The sequence below is a fragment of the Rhopilema esculentum genome, chromosome 15 (assembly GCF_057945365.1).
Source record: "Rhopilema esculentum isolate cy_ngs chromosome 15, ASM5794536v1, whole genome shotgun sequence".
NCBI classification, from domain to species: Eukaryota; Metazoa; Cnidaria; class Scyphozoa; order Rhizostomeae; family Rhizostomatidae; genus Rhopilema; species Rhopilema esculentum.
In genome coordinates, this window is record NC_142829.1 from 4,509,622 (window position 1) to 4,529,168 (window position 19,547).

A 19,547-nucleotide genomic window follows, 5' to 3' on the forward strand; every position below is an offset into this window, starting at 1 on the left:
ATAACACTTTTAGAATACGTCTACAACGCGAGCTTTTAAATAAGAAAAAGACCCTACCTCTTCGTTACCACATCCCGGACAAAATTTAAGTTCTCGTCGTTTTTTCAGCAGAATCGATATACCGTAAATCAATATACTCTTTTTAGCCCTCCCGGGGCCTTATTGGTTTTCAGCACTTTAAAGGGGGGGCTAATTACCCTGGGTAACAGACTATATATGAAATAACATCTCTATTTTATTTTATATTTAATGAGTCTGGTACCCAAGGTAGGGGCTTATAAGAGAGGGGGCTAAATTAAGAGAGGATTTTAATAAATATTTTGTAATAAAAAACCACTTATAGTGGTAAATTTTTTTTATTTTTTGCGAAATAAAAAACATCAAATCAGCCTTCTATATCAATAATATTGTCATCGTCATCGTCAACAATTATTGGTTCTAGAGACATGGTGTGAATTTTGATTTGATGTGAGGAATTGAACGACCAATGAGTAAAAAGGTAGGTATCCTGTCGCTGTGTACAAAAAATACTGGTACTCTTAAGATGCTGTTGAAGACAGTTATGAATACGTCGAAATAAGTAAATTTTCTTCATACACAAAAATTCATTCATTTGTTGCAAAAATAAAAGAGATGCGGTGAATTTGTTCATCGACAGGTCCGTCTAGAGTCAATGACGAAATTTATCTGCCTGCTTTGTATTTTTCTCCAGCATAGACTCGGGCAAAACCCCCAGCTCGGGAAGTTGAAGTTTGCAAAGTCAGGCAGGGGAGAGCTAGAGAGGGAAACTGGTTCCTAGAAAAATGGGGTCCCCTCTCTACAAGTTCTTAAGAGGGAACCAGTAAAACAATGAGCGCTTTACTAAAAAAAGGACGTACCTCCCTTGAATCCGGTTCGCTCACCACTACGTTTCATGTGCTACAGTCGACGCTCTTTTGAACAACTTCTTTTCTGCTGGTTATTTTTCAGTTGGTTAGGCTATAAGCCTGAGTTCCAGACCCCTGACTATAACTATCGGTAGTAAGTAAGGCTCGGGCTATTAAACTATTAGATAGCTTGTCTGCAAAAGTCCTCGACAGAGCTTTTGCTTTTTGAAGTCAAACCATAAAAGGTGCGCAGTGTGGCCTGGACGCATTTAGGATTCAGTTTGAATTTTCAGTAACTTGAGTGCGTTTTGAGGTAGCTTCAAGGTAGGAGCACATAACCCTTATATGCGAAGAAAAACAATGACAAAATTGACAATAGCAATAAATTTTTACCAATCAAAACTTAATTGCCGCTATATCCGTATCTTAAATTACACGATGACACAAAGGGTCGATTGTTTCTGCTAAAAGCTGTCCCAACTTCCCTTCTGGCAATGAGACAATAGTTTTCTGGATTGTTGGCTTGCTGATGAGGTTGAGTCGTCATCATTTCGTGGCCGCAAGCAATAGAAATCGGCTCTCTCATCAAAGTGAAACGAGCATGCCTTGCATAGCAAAGAAGTTACGGAAAAGCGTCTATATATATTTGTATACATACATACATGTATGCGTTCCCCTCGACCCACCACATAGCGTACTCATTCTTCGTACACAATGAAAATCTCTGCTTTTTGTCAAGTTTACTTATTTCAGCATTAGTGAAAACTGGGGGAGGGGCTAAATTGAGAGGGGGGGGGCTAATTAAATTTTTCCTTCTGAAAATGGGGGCTTATAAGAGAGGGGAGCTAAAAAGAGAATTTACGGTAGATCACTTTCAGAATCAATATGTGTGGTCTCCATTGGTACCATTTTCAACAGGCACGCGGCACAGACTTAGCAACCACAACAGTCACGTGCTCGCGTTTCTGATTGGCCATTTCGATCCACAACTGGGTATATATATTTCCTAGCGTAGAGTTTTCGATCTATGTACAGACGTTTTATACTCTGAAGAGTGTCAGACGAAAAGATTTAGTATATAAGCAGTATTTAGCATTAGTAAATATATTCGAATTGTGTTAAATTCATTACAAATTGTCGGGTTGACAGAAAATCTCATAGCCAAAGTCTCCTCGTTAAAGATTGTCATCCACAGAATTGCAATCCTTGCAAGATATTGTTCAAAACAGAGGCTTGAAAGAAAGTTGCACTTCATTTGGGAACAGAATATGAAACAAGAATGACAAACATATAATAATCTCAAAGTTATAAATACGTTATAAACAAAAGATGAGTAGTTTAAAAAATAAGTTTCAAAGCAAATTACCCGAACAGATATTGAAAATTAGCAGTTTCTACAGAGGTTGAAGTACTGTTAAGACTTCACCCTGAAATGATCAAACCAACAATATTTCTTGAATAAATTCTAAAAACCTCGATTCAGCATTTACTTAATACAGAGCACAAAAACATTGAAGGCGACAATAAAATTTGAAAGCAGACATAATGCTGAGGGACGAGTAGATCTATGCACAGTTAATGCACAAGCAGACAAAGAGGTACGGCTTTGTGGAGGAGCTCATCACTTGTCGAGTTTATGCAGTGGAGACGGTAGAGGCAGAGTGTTTAAGGAGGGAATATAAGGGCAACAATACCCTTCATACTATCCCAAACAGTCCCTATCACTGCAAAGTAAAATTTCCGCGTGTAGGATTGCTTTTTTAATCTGACTCATGACCACCTTTAGTGCCCCCGTTAACTTTTGTTTCTGGTTTCTGACTGTACTTCTTGGCAGTCTTTGCACTCGATCCCCCATCACGATGAGGAGAGTGTGATCTTGACTTGGATCTTCTGTCTCTTTTATCGCCTTTTCTTGGAGATCTTGATCGTGACCGATGTCTATCTCGAGTCTTAGGGTCCCGTTTGCGGTCTTCCTTCTCTCTTCTCTCCCTGGACCTCGGTCTTTCTTCCCGTCTACGCGCTGGACTGCGTCTTCTTCCTTCGTATGCATCCCTCCGCTCGTCCCTACGTCCGGATCCGCGGTACCTGTTGCCACCCCACGGTCCACGCCCTCCTCTTGGCGAGACAGAGCGACGCCTGCCGTCTCTGAATCCTCTCGCTAAAACGAGACATATCTTGCTGAAAACATATTCGAAAGCAAGAAACAAATGAAAGAAAAAAACAAGACTAATGGCAAAGCGTCTGTAACAACCAAACATTGTTTACCAAGTGCATAAAGCAATATGACAAACACTAAAGACACTAAATTAAAAATAAGTCTTGAATCTTAAGTACCTTTTTACACGAAAATAACATGGTGCATTGATTAACACAGATTGAAAAATTCCGCGTTAATTAAAACCCGTTAATTTCATGTCTGCGTAAATTTTTCGTCCGTTATTAAATGTCCAGCGTTAAATAAACATGCGTTTATTTCATCCCACTTTAATTATTATGCAACTTTTCAAAACTATTGAAAATAGCCAGATTATCTAATTATATCTGCAATATATTGTTATATCAGAAAAATGAAGATAATAGAAATCGTCCAAAACGGAATGACCAGAAAGTGCTCTTTTAAAAAGTTCTATTAAAAGTAAAACATCCTTCCCAGTTTTACGTAAGATGCAAACGAAAACTCAGAATACTTTTTATAATATTTGAATGTCTTCACTAGCAACTGCTTCTCCTTGAAATTCTACATTTTCGCCATCATCTTCATCTTGCTCAATCTCTAGTACTTTTCAAATCATCAATATACTCTCTGGTCGGGGGATACTCAATCTCTTTCACTTTAGCCATTCCATTAAAATTGACAATTTTTCGGGCTCACCCAACGTGACTGATAACCTTATTGGAATCTCCAATCCAAGTGAATTTAAAGTTTTTTTCCTGTACTGAATTTGAATATATTTCGATAAAAATTTCTTCTGACATTTAAAATTCGCGTTAATTAATTTGATATTTGAATTTCGTTAATTTGCCTTAATTACCAAACGTTTTAAAATCCAATATCGTTATTCGCGTTCATTTGTGATCGCATTTAATTTTTGGTGTACCGCGTTATTATCGGTTAATAAGGTAACTCTCAATTAGGGTATTCTTTCTTTTGACAGGAAGCTAAAACAACATAGTTAACTTATCATTGTGGAATATATTGAAAAGAAATGCATCTATATATGTGTATATATAAATCTAAGTATGAAAGGACTCTGAACTTTTAAAGGCGGCCCCCGAAGCTACAACTATGTGGTTAATTTAAGGGGACTCCATCCTTGTTTTCTTCTGGGCCATTGGGTTGCTTGTTACGCCATTCCATGTAGGAGTTTGAAGGGTCCCGTGAAAAACATATCCCGCTAACAGGAAACCATACTTCAAGATATGAATGAAATAGGATGAAACATTTTCAATTCTTAGTATTGCAGATCAAAGCTGGGTGAAAGCGGTAGTACCTGGTGCTCTGTCTCTAGATCGTGATCTCCTCCTTTCGTCTCTTGACCTGTCCGACCTCCTTCTGTCTCTTTCCTTCTCTCTATCGTCTGCTGAATGCTTTCGCCCCTTTTCCTGTGACCTTGATCGAGATCTGTCTCTTCCTTCCGACAGCGAATGCTTCCTCTGCTGGTCCTGCGATGCAGACCTGGATCGTCGTTGCTCCTCCCTATCTTGATCAGCATCGATTGCTCGATCAGGTGACTGCGAATCAGCGCGGTTTCTTGGTGACTCTGCAGAAGCATCTTTAGAGCGATACCGTCTGCCTTGGCCTTTGAGCTTTAGATCATTCCTCGTGTCACCTTCTTCGTTTTCGTCTTCTTTAACAGGAGACTGATCTGACTGGAAGGATGCCATCGGCGATTTGCTAAGATCAAAATTATCTTCAGAATCGTGGTGTGGAGAGGCAGATGAAGACTTAACAGAGCGCTGAGGAGAAGCTGGTTTTGCTGGCGACTCTTCGAATATATCTTCACTTTGCTTTAATTCCTCTAATTTTTCTTGTTGTTCCTCTTGAGCAGCCTCTTCTTCTCTCTCCATGGATGGCTCCTTGTCTGCCTTTCGTTTACTTTTCCCGCCCCTTTCACCATGCTTGTGGTGCTTCTGCTTCGTCTCTGAAGATTTTTCACTTGGCTCTGAGCTCTTCCTTCGATGATGCCTATCATGCCTTGACTTTCTACTTTTCTCGCCCCTATCAACTTCTTCCTTGTTCAATTCTTCTTTTTCCTGTTGTTCAACCTGTCCATCTTCTTTTCTTGAATCATCTTCTTTACTTTCCTCGGCATCTTCTTCTGTTTTCTTTCTCCTATCACTGCTTCTCCTTGACCTATCTGAATCTTTCCCTTTTCCCTTTGATTTTTCTGCACTTTTCTTTTCCTTATGCGTTGCCTTGCCACCTTTCTCTGTTTCAACTTTCTCATCTACTTCTTCATCCTGAATTTTCACCTCATCTTTACTTTCTTCCTGATTTGAAGTTTCTTCCTTCCTCTCTGGTGACTTACGATGACTATCCTTTGCTCTTTTAAGCTTCACAGGCCCTCCACTTCTCCTGTGGTCTTTATCCTTCTTTTTTTCTTCTTTACTTCTATCTTCGGACTTTACTACATCTTCGCCTTTTCTTTCTTTATTTTCACGCTTGCTTTCAGCTTTTTCTTTACTTCTCGAGTCGTCTCCATCTATATTCTTTCCTTTTGTCTTTCTTGAACTGCCACTCTCCCTTGATTCTCCCTTTCTATCTTTTGACTTCTTTCTTGCATCCCTTTCAGGTGACTTTGACTCTGTGCGCCTGCTTTTGCGGCCTTTGGGAAGATCTTCTTCTTCCTCAACGTTTGCTGTGTTTTCTTCTCCTGAACCTTCCTTTTCCTCGTTCTCTTCCATGGCTTCATCTGAAGGTGATTTATCTGTACAGCAAGGAAACAGAACAAAAAATCAAATGAGCAACCAGTTTTTCAAGAAAATTAAAAAAAGCTACGACAAAAGCAAACGAAGTTAGGAAATAAACCTGCTTGTTATCTGTATAGTTTGAGCAACCTTGATGGTCAAGTTTTTACGGAACATGAACTTTTAATGAAATAAACAGAGATTAACAGCTGCGAATGCCGAACAGGTAAACATAGAAAGTAAAAATTTAATCTTACTCATTGGCAGTAAGGCGAGCTGGTAAACACTGGGTTGTGAAGTACAAAAAAATGTAACCGTTACATTGCAAAAACGTGGCATTTAGGCAGAGGTGAGAAGATTCGCAAGTGAGTTACCTCGCGACACATTCTGTTGCAAAACCTTATTGAAAACAATATAAATTTGAGAATATTGCTTTACCATGCCTTGTTATCAACTTTTATTTGTTGGTCAGAGAAATGGCGAGCCCTTTCTACCTTTTTGCTCACAAACATCAAAATGACTCGCAATGATACCTTCATTCTCTATCTTTTCATTATTTTGTGGAGACGCTTGAGGTGAAGGGGATCCGTCTCTGTCGGGAGACTGCTCCTTCCCAGAGACTGGTGTTGCTTCACGGTCTGATCCTTTAGATATGCGATCCGGTGACGCAGAACCCTCTCGTTCAGATGATGGAGCACGCTCTTTGGAAGGAGACTGTGATCCTTCTCTGACAGGAGAGGCTGATGCCTCCCGTCCAGACGAGGCTGACTTATCTCTTTGGACTGAACCTAAAACAAACAAAAAATATTAAGACAACCAGACCATGAGATTACAACATTTAAGAGATTTTACAAGATACCACCTATGACTATTAACAGCAAAGAACGTACAAATAAGCATTCAACAAAAATGCATCAAAAACGCAATTTAGTGCAAAATTCAAATGCAAAGCAAATTTTTCTCATTCAAATTCTCTTTGCAACCTTTCAAACTGGGAAATCAATTCGGCATGGAAAATTGACACGACTTATTGCTTATAAAAGCTCAAATGACTGAAGCAACATTTCATTGTCATAGAGGACTAAAAGCAGCATTACGGTAGAAGGGTATATATGTAAGTAAATATTATACCTGAGACAGCTACTTTCAAGAAATGATCACAAGCATCATAACAAAGGGATGGCAGATATAAAAAAATTGAAAACTAAATGGAAACTACAAAAAGCATGCCTTCATTATCTGAATCCGAGCTTGACCTAGACTTTTGAGATCTATTCTTTTTCTTGCTCTTTGTTTTCTTAGTTGATTTCTTCCTAGCTGGTGAATCAGAATCCGACTCTGAAGCAGAAGAAGAGCTGGAGTAACTCGAATCTGAATCCTTCTTCTTCGTGCGCTTTTTGGTTTTTTTTGTCTCCTTCTTCTTCTTCTTTTTCTTTGGCTTCTTCTTTGGAGACGGCGATCTTGATTCTGAATCAGAATCACTCTCGGATGAGGAAGAATAAGAACTGGATTCTTCAGAGGCTTCTTGCTTCTTTTTCGTTCGCCTTTTTCTGTAAAAAAAGATAAAGCAATGATAATGGTTTCAAATTAACATTATCAATAAAGCCAGCCTAAAAGAGTCTTATAATGAAAGAGTCATCCGTGCAATTCAAACAGAGTTTTCATTAATTTTTGAAGTTGAAGGCTCACATTTAAAAGTACGTGTCTATAAGTTCTCTAAAGCTTGTGCCATCTTACTCAAGTGCGGGTAAAAGCAGGCAGCAACGGTTTGATGAAAAAGCGGAACCTACGGACATTCCTTAGTTGCCGCCTTCTAATGAAAGCAATGTTTACAGGACTTGCACTGATGCAGATTGAATCGAATCTACCTAGCAGTTTCAAGCTACACAGTTTTAAAACTTTCCAAATAAGAGAGCATATTTGCTAGGAAATTGATTACCAAAGCACTAATCCTGTTTAAAACAATGTCAGTCTCTTATACAAATGTAGGGTTTCTCTTTTTGTAATCTAGACTGCCCAATACAATTCTCGGTCTTCACATTCCCAGGCCGCTAGTCTTCTCAGTGGAAGCATTTTTAATGTTTCCCATTATAATTATCAACACTATATACAATAAATACTACCCAAGAAAACCGTTAAACAGAAAACACAAGATTTACTTTGTTGCTTTCCCCTCGCTTGATCTCGACCTTTTCCTTCCCCGAGATCTGTCTTTTGAATTTGAGCGCGAACGTGAGCGGGAACCGCGTCTTCTATGTTCCTCCTAAAACAAAGTCGAAGTCTTAAACATCAAAACATCACTAAATGAATACATGACTTATTTATTCTTACTATTACAAAGATTTTGAAGGCAATCCATAGATACTTAAGTGGCTTAAGCTATCTGTCAATCAACTATTGGCCAATCAATAGGTTTTTGTGTGGCATCACGCTTATTGGTTGGCCAATTTGATTGACAGATGACTTAAACCAGTTTAGTATATGTCGATTGTCTTTAATACAGGTCGAGTTGTACAAAATGGAGGTGAATGATGTGTCATAAACAAGAGCATGTGCAGGAAACATGATATCAAGCTTATCTTTACAAGTTTAGAGTAAACCTTTTACACAGTTTACTATAGATCTCGCATTTATGAAAGATAACACAGAATTGAAATCAGAATTACAAGAATAGGTGTATGACTCACAATTTCTAGCTTGATAGCCTTGCCATTGATTTCCATTCCATTATGAGTTTTGCAGGCTTTCATCATGTCTTTATGAGTTCTGAACTCAACGACACTGCAAAAGTAACAAAGTCAAAGCATGGATGCCTTTTTGGTTTATATCTGTCGATGATTAATACAATTTGCTATGTATGTGCAAAATTGCATCCCTCCCCTGGTAACAAGAACATTTTTGGTTCACTCTCTTGATAACTTGAGATTAAGTACAGCTTTTTTCAACAGAAGCTAATTGGATTTTTGGAGAAACTGGATTTTGTTTCAGTGAGATAACAGAAAATCTCAAATTTAGCGGTTTTTGCAATTTCTCTACGTTAATTCAATTAAATATTTTTGGCAACCCTGCCAAGACAAGATGGCCTGCATGTTCGCATTCGTATTCATTCAATCGCTCAAATAAAGACAACCTTAGGTATGAATTTTATTGATACTTGACTGTTTTAGAGCAGAACAGACTCCAGCTTTGCACGAACAGTGCTATAACTTTTAAAAATATATTTCGCTGGACAACTACAAAACGTCAGATGACGAAATGTCACATCGAAAGTATAATGCTTTGCTCTTTACCAACGTGTGTAAAAGGTACTATTGAAAATGTCCAAAAGACAATACTGACCCTTCTCCTGTACGCTTTTTGTGTGCATCAGCAAAAACGATATCTGAAGTTTTGTTAAACATCTGTTTTAGCTCCTGAAATTTGATTAATAATTTTTTACAGTTCTGCAAAACTGACAATGCAGTCTAATATAACATTATCTAAGTCTAATCGCACAAATCTTGGCAGTGGAAACATCGGCAAAAAGAGAAATACAAAGAATCTCTTTAAACTGTCTGCTAGAAAGTGAGCAGAACCTCTTTCACACAGTTCCATCTTGATTGCCATATATTAGCATCAAGGCAGAACACGAAGACGAAATAGAACACAGATGTCGGACATAAGTTTTCAATTCTCTATATAATTTACTGGCTTTCCAAGAATCCCCATATGGCTTCCCACTGCCTCAAAGACCGGTGCGATAGTTCCTTTTGAATACCTTACAAGCCAAAATTAGTAGAAATGAAAAATTAAGATAAACAAGCATAGGGCAGAGAGAAGCAAGCAAATGATAACGATCGAAACACTTGAAGCAGAGCCCACTAGACAGTATTGTTGTCTGGTTGTTGACAACCACTCTGGAAGGACGGACAGGATATGATACTTCATTATATTTTCTTGCAACAAACACCAGGTGGGCTTGAAAAACGAGGCTTTGCAGCAAAAGCGATGTCATCCACTGCAATGTCCTGTCAGCAAGAGAAAAGCAATGCCTCAGATGGTACCAATGACAAGTCACAGCTGGTCTTCGCGGACTGAAACCGTTGTTGCTGCATTTTCACATCGCATTTGGCTTCATGTCCACAGTAATGAAATGAAGGACAGTGTCGCATCAATCAACATGAGATGAAGCCATTGGTTCAATGGCTGTTTGACAGTAACTTGGGAATGACATCGCAAAACTTTTCCGGCTATGTACGTTCACCGACTGCAATAGTAACCTGCGAATTCACTGGCTGAGATAACGTGACTTCGGTGGAAACAGCACCAAGCATTTACTGTCTAGTGGGCTATGCAAAACTTATCAATACAACAAGGCTTACAAAACCAAAGCTGGTTTAAAGTGCACACATATATCCGGCATATACAAAGCCTTAACTGCCTGCTTATGACTATCTTCACGATTCTTCACAAATCTTGAAGGATTCTGCATCCAAAAAGAAACTGGATGTTCCACCATTCTGAATTTTGCATCTAAACGCAGCACCAGTCTATTTGACAGAACATGACATTTAAAAGCATCTGAAAGCAACACAGTCACTCCAACGTCCAAAGTATTGCATCCAAAAGGGTCTTCCTGTCACTGTAACTAGAATGCAGTGATTCACCACAGTATGCATGTCATTTGGAATGATCCGGTACACGGTTTTTAAAGATTTTGCACCAGAGGACATTTGCAGCAACAGCACTCAGGGCATTTAATCTTCATTCAGTAAAGGATTGACAGCATTGAAAGCAAGAACCACCATGTGCTGGGAAGCTTCTATGCATGATTTCAACTGACAAAGGCCTTGCTTGTAATTGACTCTCCATTGTGGCAGGCACTGCATCATGTATCGCTTTAAAGGTCATCAAGCAAGCAGTCAAGGCTATGTATAAGGATTAATTACATTGCACATACTTAAGATAGCTTACCTTTGTTGAGTCCTTAATCTAGAAAACTATCCTGAAACAGAATCATATAAACAAATCGGTCTGGTAACATCATTTGCTTAGAACGCATCTTCCATGATTCTTGTTAGCAACATGTGTGAACAGGGACTATGTATGGCATTGCACACAACGGATGTCAATATTGCAGTTACGACGTCAGCTGGATGCATGATCATTATGCTTGCCTTGTGATGTTGCAACGATGTACAATATGCTTGTTCACATGGATTTTGCAGGCATGTAATGCTATGAACGTCAAGCAGCACGCTAAACTGGCAGCCACATTTCTCGGGCAATATTTTCTGGTGACAACTGCAAAGTATCATCCAACGACTGCACAGGTGAACTGGTAAATGATCAGACAGATGTTGCACAGATATTGGGGTTTTCCAAGAAAGAGCACTGGTATCTCAGAGTGACATGTGACCACGACCGGAATGGCTAGTAAGTGAAAAACTGAGCAGATGCTGTACTGAGAGCGATGGGGCTGACTTACACCCATTGTCAACTTAGAACCCATGCTAGACACAGTACCTGAACGATTCAAAGACATCTTCACAGAAAAAAATTTATACATCTACCTTTAGGTAAATTTAACAGTGGGGAAGAATCAGGTAGTCAAAGCCTACAAGGATGTTATTTTGAGACTTCAATTCATAATTTATCAGTTTAAATCATTAATTTAGAGATTAGATAATTATGTTAGTCAGATAAACCTTTGATATTACTTCAACCAAAAGATCGAGGAATTCCATTAAAACACTGACTGGGAAAAGTTCTGTGGATTGTCTAGTGAATTCTGCAAATCAATGTAAAACAAATATGCAGTAGAATCATACTCACAAACCAATTGCAGCGAGTGGAGAGGTTGTAGACATTCAAACGATACTGGGTGCGAGCTGGGGCAGAGGATCTTTTGCTAAAAAAACAAACATAAGCATGGCTTGAAGCTTACAGGGAATGGGTTCAGTAAATGCGTCCAGGGAGCTCAAATTTTCCATGCAATTGGGAAGGAAAACAATGCATTAATTAATGAAAATTTTTTCAATTGATAAATATGAAGTAGAGAAACAAACAGCCTACAGATACTTTGTGGTGAAGACAGAAGAATAAATACGGAATACAGAGAATACTTTTATCATATCTAAAGTTAATGATAATTTCAAATGATAATGAAACAAGTGATTGCTCAGGTATCAAATCAGGTATCATCTTTCAATATTCATTCTGACATTTCATACTTATATATTCATCCCAAGCTTACGTTTAATTGCATGTTGAGATCGTCCGACAAGCATTAGTGCAGGCCTTGCTCTAAGCAAAATGAAGGTGCTCCATAAAAAGAGCCCCTTAGAAACTCTAGGCGCTCTATTTCGCACCTTTAAATAAAATATCCTTGAGAGCATCCTTCGAAAGTTTTGGAAAATTGAGAGCTTCATATCGAAAGCTTCGGAAGAGTGTTAAATAGAAAATTCAAGGGTGATACCAAAAGCACCATAATAAGAATAACAAAACATGCAGCAAACACTATGTTAATACAGATATAGAAATAAAGGAAAAAGCATGGCTTTAAGTCGAACATTAAACTTTGTTTCCCTTTTTATGCTATCCATTCTATAAGACACACTCGAACATCTACTACTCGCAAAAGCAAATGAAAACTAAAAAGCAATGCGATAATTTGGACGGAAATGTGATCTCTGATTGCAAAGGTGATTTTAAATTATTAAGAAAAAACATAAAATAATGTTTGAACAGAATATTAACGCTCGCTCGAAATTAAATAAATCTGCCGGAGAATATGCTTGATGGCCTGTGTCCTTGGTGGTTATTAGAAGGTTATTAGATTAAAAATGCTATCAAAAACCCAACGTAGAACTTGTTGAATTTTTTCTCAAGGGGTAATCTTACGCAAATAATTATCTGTTGTGAAGATTGTTTATGCTTGATTAAGTTTATTAAACAAAGGCGAAACATTATTTTGCTCTGTGGTAATATTGTTTTTACCTTTTAAGGGGCTCTATAATTGCTCTCCAAGGCTTCTTTTGGGTGCGCTCTGGGCAGGTGCAAGCGCCTTTTGGGCAAGGCCTGATTAATGCCACAAATAGAAATGTGATTTTTTGAAACTTACAAAGATGAACGTCCATAGCTTCCAAAACCATCCCTCTTTTTGGCATTTTCTACTGTTACCCTGGAATGAAAATTGACAACCAATAAAATGCTTTTCAGCAGAATTCAAATTTATACAATATGCCAAACCAAGGTTTCTTTCTCAATGAGACAAGGTATTCAATTTCATTTCCAAAAAACTCATAAAGACAAGTGACTTTGATATTTTTTATATGCCTACAACTATACAATAATAAAAAGAGAAATATTATACGTATTGAACCTTGCCAAGACTGCAAGTACTGTTATCAGCACAAAATACTGCAAGGCCCTGCTGTTATAACAAAGCAGGATAAACATTTGCACAACTCTATCATTTTCATTAAATATGTTATCAAAATATACTAGGCTTTTTATTTGCTTCTCAGTGTATAAAATAAAACATTGACCTAGCTAGAATTTAGGTACAAAAACTTCTCAACAAAGAAACCGCATAATTTTTTATACATGGAAAAGAAAGTAACAAAGAGCTACAAAAAAGGTATATACATATGTATATTTTTCATATTTATGTGTCATTTTGTTACTATTTAGAACCTTGAAAGTTTGATTGTTTCAAGTTTGATGGAAAAATTAAACACATTTAACTGGACTGTGCTTAGAAAAAACTTGGTACAGTAAGATATTTCAAACTTTGAGGGGTAGGTGTGGCACAAGATTAGAGTATTACCCCAGCCCTCTTATCAATCTTTGAAATAAAGCTTCAAGGACCCCTCTCTCAGAAGTAGAATCCTTCTGACTACCCTGGATACCAGATTCACTTATATGAAATAAGAGAGTCTGGTTCAGTGCGCTCGGACCTTGTTCCGGTGAACTTATTTGAAAGAACTTTAGTCAATTCAATAAACTAGAAACTAGGCCTGTGGAACCAGACTGTCTGATGAATAACAAAGATACTCAGTAGTCAGTGGAGTTTTGGAAAATCTTAAAGCAAATGTATTTTATATAGTTGATAATATTAATACAGTAATGACAGACTTTTCTACCTAAAGATTCCAATCAAATCAGGTGTAAAAAGCCATTTGACAACAAAAACATGTGCAAGGCATGAAATAAAAGGTAGGACAATGCAGTTGTAAAATGTTAATCATTAATAAATTTCATATAAAACTTAAAATAAGTTTTTTGTAATTTTCCTCAAAAATTGTGTGTACTTTAAAAAGTCTACGTCCTCACTGTGAAGGCAGCGCGCTTGGACACCGCAGCGGTTAGCATCAGCATGTTGGAAGATAATCACAGAAAATATGGCCAAAACGACAAGTGGAGCCTCATATGCCGGGGTGAAATATGAGCCATAGCAGATTTATGTGTGTTTGTTGTTGTTTGTTCTTGGCGCCTTGCGGTGTTCCTTATTTACTACATTTTACTAAAAGGCTTAGTTTCTTCAAGATTCAAGATTCGAGGGTTAGCATCAAGAGGCACTGTCTGAAATATCAGAGACTTTTCAAAGCCAGTTAGCAATATGACAAAAGTTTCTCTTCTCTCTACAAACAATGCTTTCAATGCTGTTACCTATCCTGTGTTAAGTTCCATAAAATGCAGAAAATTTTCTGAGTACAGTTTAACAGTGTCTTCAAACTCAATCGCTACACCAGAGCCATGTTTATTGTTTTGTTCAATGTTTTACACCAGAGCTATGTTTATTGTTTTGCTGTGGCCTTTGAACGTACAGAAATATGTACACTTGATCCTGATTGGTTAATATCGGCACACCAGAATAAGGAGAAGGGTGCACTGAACCAGACTCTCTTATTTTCTGGTACCCAGGGTAACAGATAACAAGCCTGTTGTTATAAAATTGTTAGTCACAATGCAAAGTTTATTGTAGTAATCAGTATTTCTAAATATATATACAAAACAATTTAGCAGAATTACAATAATGATCACCTTTCTCCATTCAACAACTGGCCATTTAAACTATAGACAGCATCCTCTGCATCTCGGCTATCATAGAGTTCCTAAAATCAAGGGCAAAATGACATTACACCAGCATAATTTATAGCTTGGCAATTATGTACACATCTTAAAAGCACATAGGCCTAGGTCTTTTCTTTAATTGCGACTGATAGAAACTTTTATTCCTAGCAGCCTTGCTTGAATCAATTTTAAATGTTTCATTTGTCTTCAACGAATTCCACTGTCTATACATATATATAGCAATAGATTCTTCCTTGTCATTTGCAGTCAAAGTGTCTATCTGTTTACGATCTTTATTGCTTCTCCCAGACCTTGAAATAAGAATAACGGTAGGCTGGATGTACATTTTTCTCCTTGTTTGAGTCTGGCAGGTGATTTTAAAAAAATGTAAAATTATCAACAAACTGTTTGAAAGCATTTGTAAGATAGCATAATAATAATAATAATAATAATAATAATAATAATAATAATAATAATAAAACGAATATTTATACAGGATAAACACATCAACAATAAGAACATCGCTGTTATCACTGTGTGTCCTGTGCCCTAGACCCTAAATGATATTGAGAGAAAATTTATTACATTAAAAACGTTTATTACATGCAATATCAGCAATATAATGCTTTGATAAGCAATATCAAAGACAAAAGGGTCTTAAAACAAAAACAGAAATTATATATATATCAAGTATACTTTCTATAACAGAACAAAATGAATTAAAAGTTCTATCTACTGCTCTTCGTACTCAGGCCTTCCTTTGTTTTCACAAAGGAGCAGAAAACTAATAAGGTGACAGAAGGGTTTTAAATCAAGATAATTACTATGTTAAATCTGCAATGCTTCCACTTTTTTGCTCAATCAGTTTTCCGAAAAAATCCTTCTATTTGTAAAAAATTCCTTCCAAAATGGATGAAAATTCTTCGGATTTCCCTATTACTAGATTTATATGGATTAATGAACTTCACCTTTTGTTTTTGCTTTCAACTTACATAAGAAATTGTTCCTACCAATGCCTTGAGCACACAAGCTTATTAAGTGATTCTCTTTCGTCTAGTATTGAAACTTTCCTGTATTGAAGCAGGGGCGTACCTACCAGGGGGTGTAGGGGTGGCTCACTTTTGGAAAGTTGATCAGTAAATTTTAAGGATAGTTGATGAATGTTATGGATTGTCGGTAGATGCGTATCTTGACTTTTTATAGTATATTGGTGTGTATACATTGACTAGCAAGAGTTGAATTTTGGTCGGTATATTCATCCATTCACACCCCCTACTCCAAATCGTCAAAGTACGCCCCTGCTGATAAGATACGGAATGCATTCTTAATGGCTATTTCAACTCGCTCTTGACAGTGATTAGTGAAATTTATAATGTATTACCAGTACACAACCTAATCCATCAATTTTTTAAGCACTTTTTCAATTTGCTCATTGGACAGCAAACACAAAAAAAGATGGATTCTGCAGACCGAGCTACAAAACGCGAGGAAGACCTTACTATATCAAAAGAAGTAAAACTCAAGGCTGAAGGAACTAACACAAAGCTTGTCTCACAGACCCCTTCAACAACCATAAGTCGATGGTGGTCGGAAATGAGGAGGGAATTGACCACTTTGAATTGATCACTTTGAATTGACCAGCTTTGAATTGACCAGCATTTAATTGGCCACTTTGAATTGACCATTACAGTCCTCTGATTTGCAAAACTTAATTGTAGAATTGGATTGGATGGAGGTGTATCCCCCTTACCTCGTCCTTCACTTCTGACTGACAAGTAATTTTCAGTGAATGCAGAATTTGAGCTGACATGAGCTGTATTACATTTTGTTGAGAAATTGTCATTTAAGCAGCACTGGTTGTCACTTTAGATCCCTATTTCCATCTTAACATGCCTTTTGAATTTAAAAAAAATCTGGAGCTCAAAGTAAATTGCAGTTGACGCATTACCGAGAAATTTAAGGGAAACGGACACAAAAAACAATTTTACTTAAAGAGGGCCTGGATTTTTAGATTTAGTGCCAACAAGAAATCTTCAAATCATAAGTTTGTTTACCTTCATTCATATCAAGGATTATCAATTTAACCTAAGGACAACTACCTTTGCTTTATCCTTTATTGATTCAATGACATGAAGGTCTCTGAAATACCTAAAAGCTTTTCTTCTACCAAGTGGATTTAACCTGAAATTTTCTATTGAGATACTATTGGGAGTGTGACATCCCCCACACCTCCTGGTTGTGATGTCCCTGCATGCAGGCAAATGTAAGATGAAAATATTGCATTAAATAGCTCACCAAAAATTTTGAAACTAAATAGAGAATTTTTAATTGGATTTGTGTATTTAACATTTAGTGATTGACAATTTCTAGGGCGATATAATTGTTGCAGTAATAGGCCGAGATAAATTAATTTTTCTAATGTTGTTTTATTTAACAAATTCTCACATAACTCTGAAGATATTCGAAGAACCCATTTCTTGGTTCCAATACGTTTTTGGGCCCTGTCAATTGATTCCAAAGAAAACTTTGATTGCTGTGGTAAACCAGCCTGGAACTGCTTGTGAATTAGACATATAAATGCAACACGCATTGCAACATGGCACAAAATGGCCTCCGCCGCTCGGTCAGTTGCAGCGCCAGAAAGAAAAACAATACAAGCTTGATGTACGAGTGTAACATAGGGATCGATAAACATAGGGATCGATAAAAAGCTAGATGTTGATCAAATTCGGGCCGGCCATTGTTCCTTCTTAAATTTCACCAATTTCGAGCCTCAAAAGTCAACATTCTTATAAATTCATTCTCATAAAATCATTCACAAAAAGGAAGAGCATTATATCAACAACTTGTATGTTATTTGAAATTGATGAGCCTATACTCATCTGTAAAAAAGTCAAAATAACCCCTGACAAAACAAGTCCATTTAAGTACCAATAGCATGAAGAAGGCCTTCGCTGAAATCGACGACGCTGTCGGGCAACCAAATGTAAGAACTTACCACGAAAGCGTAGCCTTGTTTGACGGCAATTTCTCGAATACGTCCAAATCCATGGAAGAACCTTTCTATGTCCCTTTCTCGTGTACTTCTGGAGAGCCTACCTAAGTAGATCCTTCCCATTTTGTAGCGAAAAGACAAACTTCTCTCTCCGTTTTCAAGATGGCGTTTTCTTGTCTGAAAACAACCGCGTGACCGCATTCATAAGTCTGGGGACTAGAGGGCTCAAATCTTGATTGGCTGAGAGGTTGCGCTAAGTCACGTGACCTCTCTAACTTAGGCCATAGCCGAAAATTGGGCATTTTTACCACCGTCCATTGAAAATATAACGTGCAAAATCTGCTACGATCAATTTCAAATTTTTTTAGCCCTTCAGAGATAAATTTCCCACAAATCTACCGTGGAACATGACCTCGATTTTGCGTTGTTAAGAAAATACAGCGTTGTAAACCTAGCCACGGGAAACCTTCACATCCAATCCGAGGGGTTTAAAATTAACAAAATTTCAAGTCAATTATAGCTGTTACCCCCATAAAACTAAAATTTTTGCACTATGCTTTCCACTATTCAAGTTTAAATTTCCTTAAAGTGAGGCTGAAATTTTTCAATATTCCTTAAAATTCCTTAAACCGGAATTCTATTTTCTTTGAATATTTCCTTGTTAGTTTTGTCCCAAAATTTGGTCATACCATGACTAACAGTTAGTATGCATCTACAAATTTTGAACGATTAATGAAACAGTCAATTAATCATCATAAATTATAAAACATGAAAAGGGGATCCTCTAGCCAGGTATTCCGAAATTTATGCTAGTTATCTTTTATCTTTCCTGTTGCTAAAGCTGCTCTTTTACCGTCAAAAAAATTTCGCTTCACCGTGACGATAGATCAACTCGAAATTAAGTTTTAAGTCCAACTGTTTTAGCCCAAAGAAACGATCTGACTCATTCAAAAATACGGAAAAAGTTATTAAAAAACACGCGTTTCCTTTAGAATCGGTGATGGGTCAAAAGCGCTAAAGGCTCAATAATTGCAACCTTCAGATATAATAAAATCAAAAACCGACAACCTCTTGGGTTGCTAACTTTTTCGTTGCTAACTCATAAGACGCTATATCTTCGCTATTACATTACACATCTGAAAAAGCAAACATTGAAATTATGTTGAACTTTTGGAAAACAAATTAATACTCTAAAAATTGCTTGAATCTTGCAATTCCTTAAAAAAATTCTTAAATCTTGTAATTCCTTAAAAAAATCATCGTTAAGTCGAAAAATCCTTGATCAAAGGAAAATTCTAAATTTTATATTGTCTTTCCTGTGAAAATTGAATGCACTTTTGGCATTTGTCTTTAAAAATAGCTGCTACAGTCGTAAAAAGATTGACCCCATTGTACTAAAATTTGGTAATCACTCTTAGCAATAATGTCAATTTGGAAGAACCAGCGACATCGCAAAAGACCGCATTGAGCTAGCAGGGTCCTTGGCTTCCCCCTTCTTAGTTTTGAAAACCTACTTAATTTTTATCTACAGTAACTGATTTTCCTATTTGCAATTCAATTAACTACAATGAAAGAATAAAGCCACTGGTAAAAGCTTCATCCGCTTCAAATTTAGTATTTAGCCCTTGGTAAATCCCGTACCTGGGTAGATAGATACTCTTGGCAGGGACACCGAAAGGTTTGTGAGGCCCCGAGGCAACTGCAACACTAAGAGTGAGACC

At 37.2% G+C, this 19,547-nt stretch overlaps 1 protein-coding gene across 2 annotated transcripts; it reads right to left on the reverse strand.

Annotated features, from left to right (window-relative positions):
* Positions 1–2,157: 2,157 nt before the first annotated feature.
* LOC135685166 (uncharacterized) lies at positions 2,158–18,018 on the reverse strand. Of its 2 annotated transcripts, XM_065200997.2 has the most exons (11): positions 17,830–18,018; positions 14,802–14,872; positions 12,877–12,936; positions 11,589–11,664; positions 9,114–9,187; positions 8,462–8,555; positions 7,934–8,037; positions 7,005–7,324; positions 6,308–6,562; positions 4,358–5,794; positions 2,158–3,024 (listed from the first exon to the last, which is right to left on the reverse strand). In XM_065200997.2, the coding sequence occupies exons 1-11, from the start codon at positions 17,947–17,949 to the stop codon at positions 2,627–2,629; spliced, it is 3,009 nt and encodes a 1,002-aa protein (XP_065057069.2). In that variant the 5' UTR covers positions 17,950–18,018; the 3' UTR covers positions 2,158–2,626. The 2 variants fall into 2 exon arrangements, with proteins under 2 accessions (XP_065057069.2, XP_065057070.2); XM_065200998.2 differs by lacking the exons at positions 11,589–11,664; positions 12,877–12,936; positions 14,802–14,872; positions 17,830–18,018 and adding an exon at positions 10,728–11,537.
* Between the last annotated feature and the right edge of the window lie 1,529 nt (positions 18,019–19,547).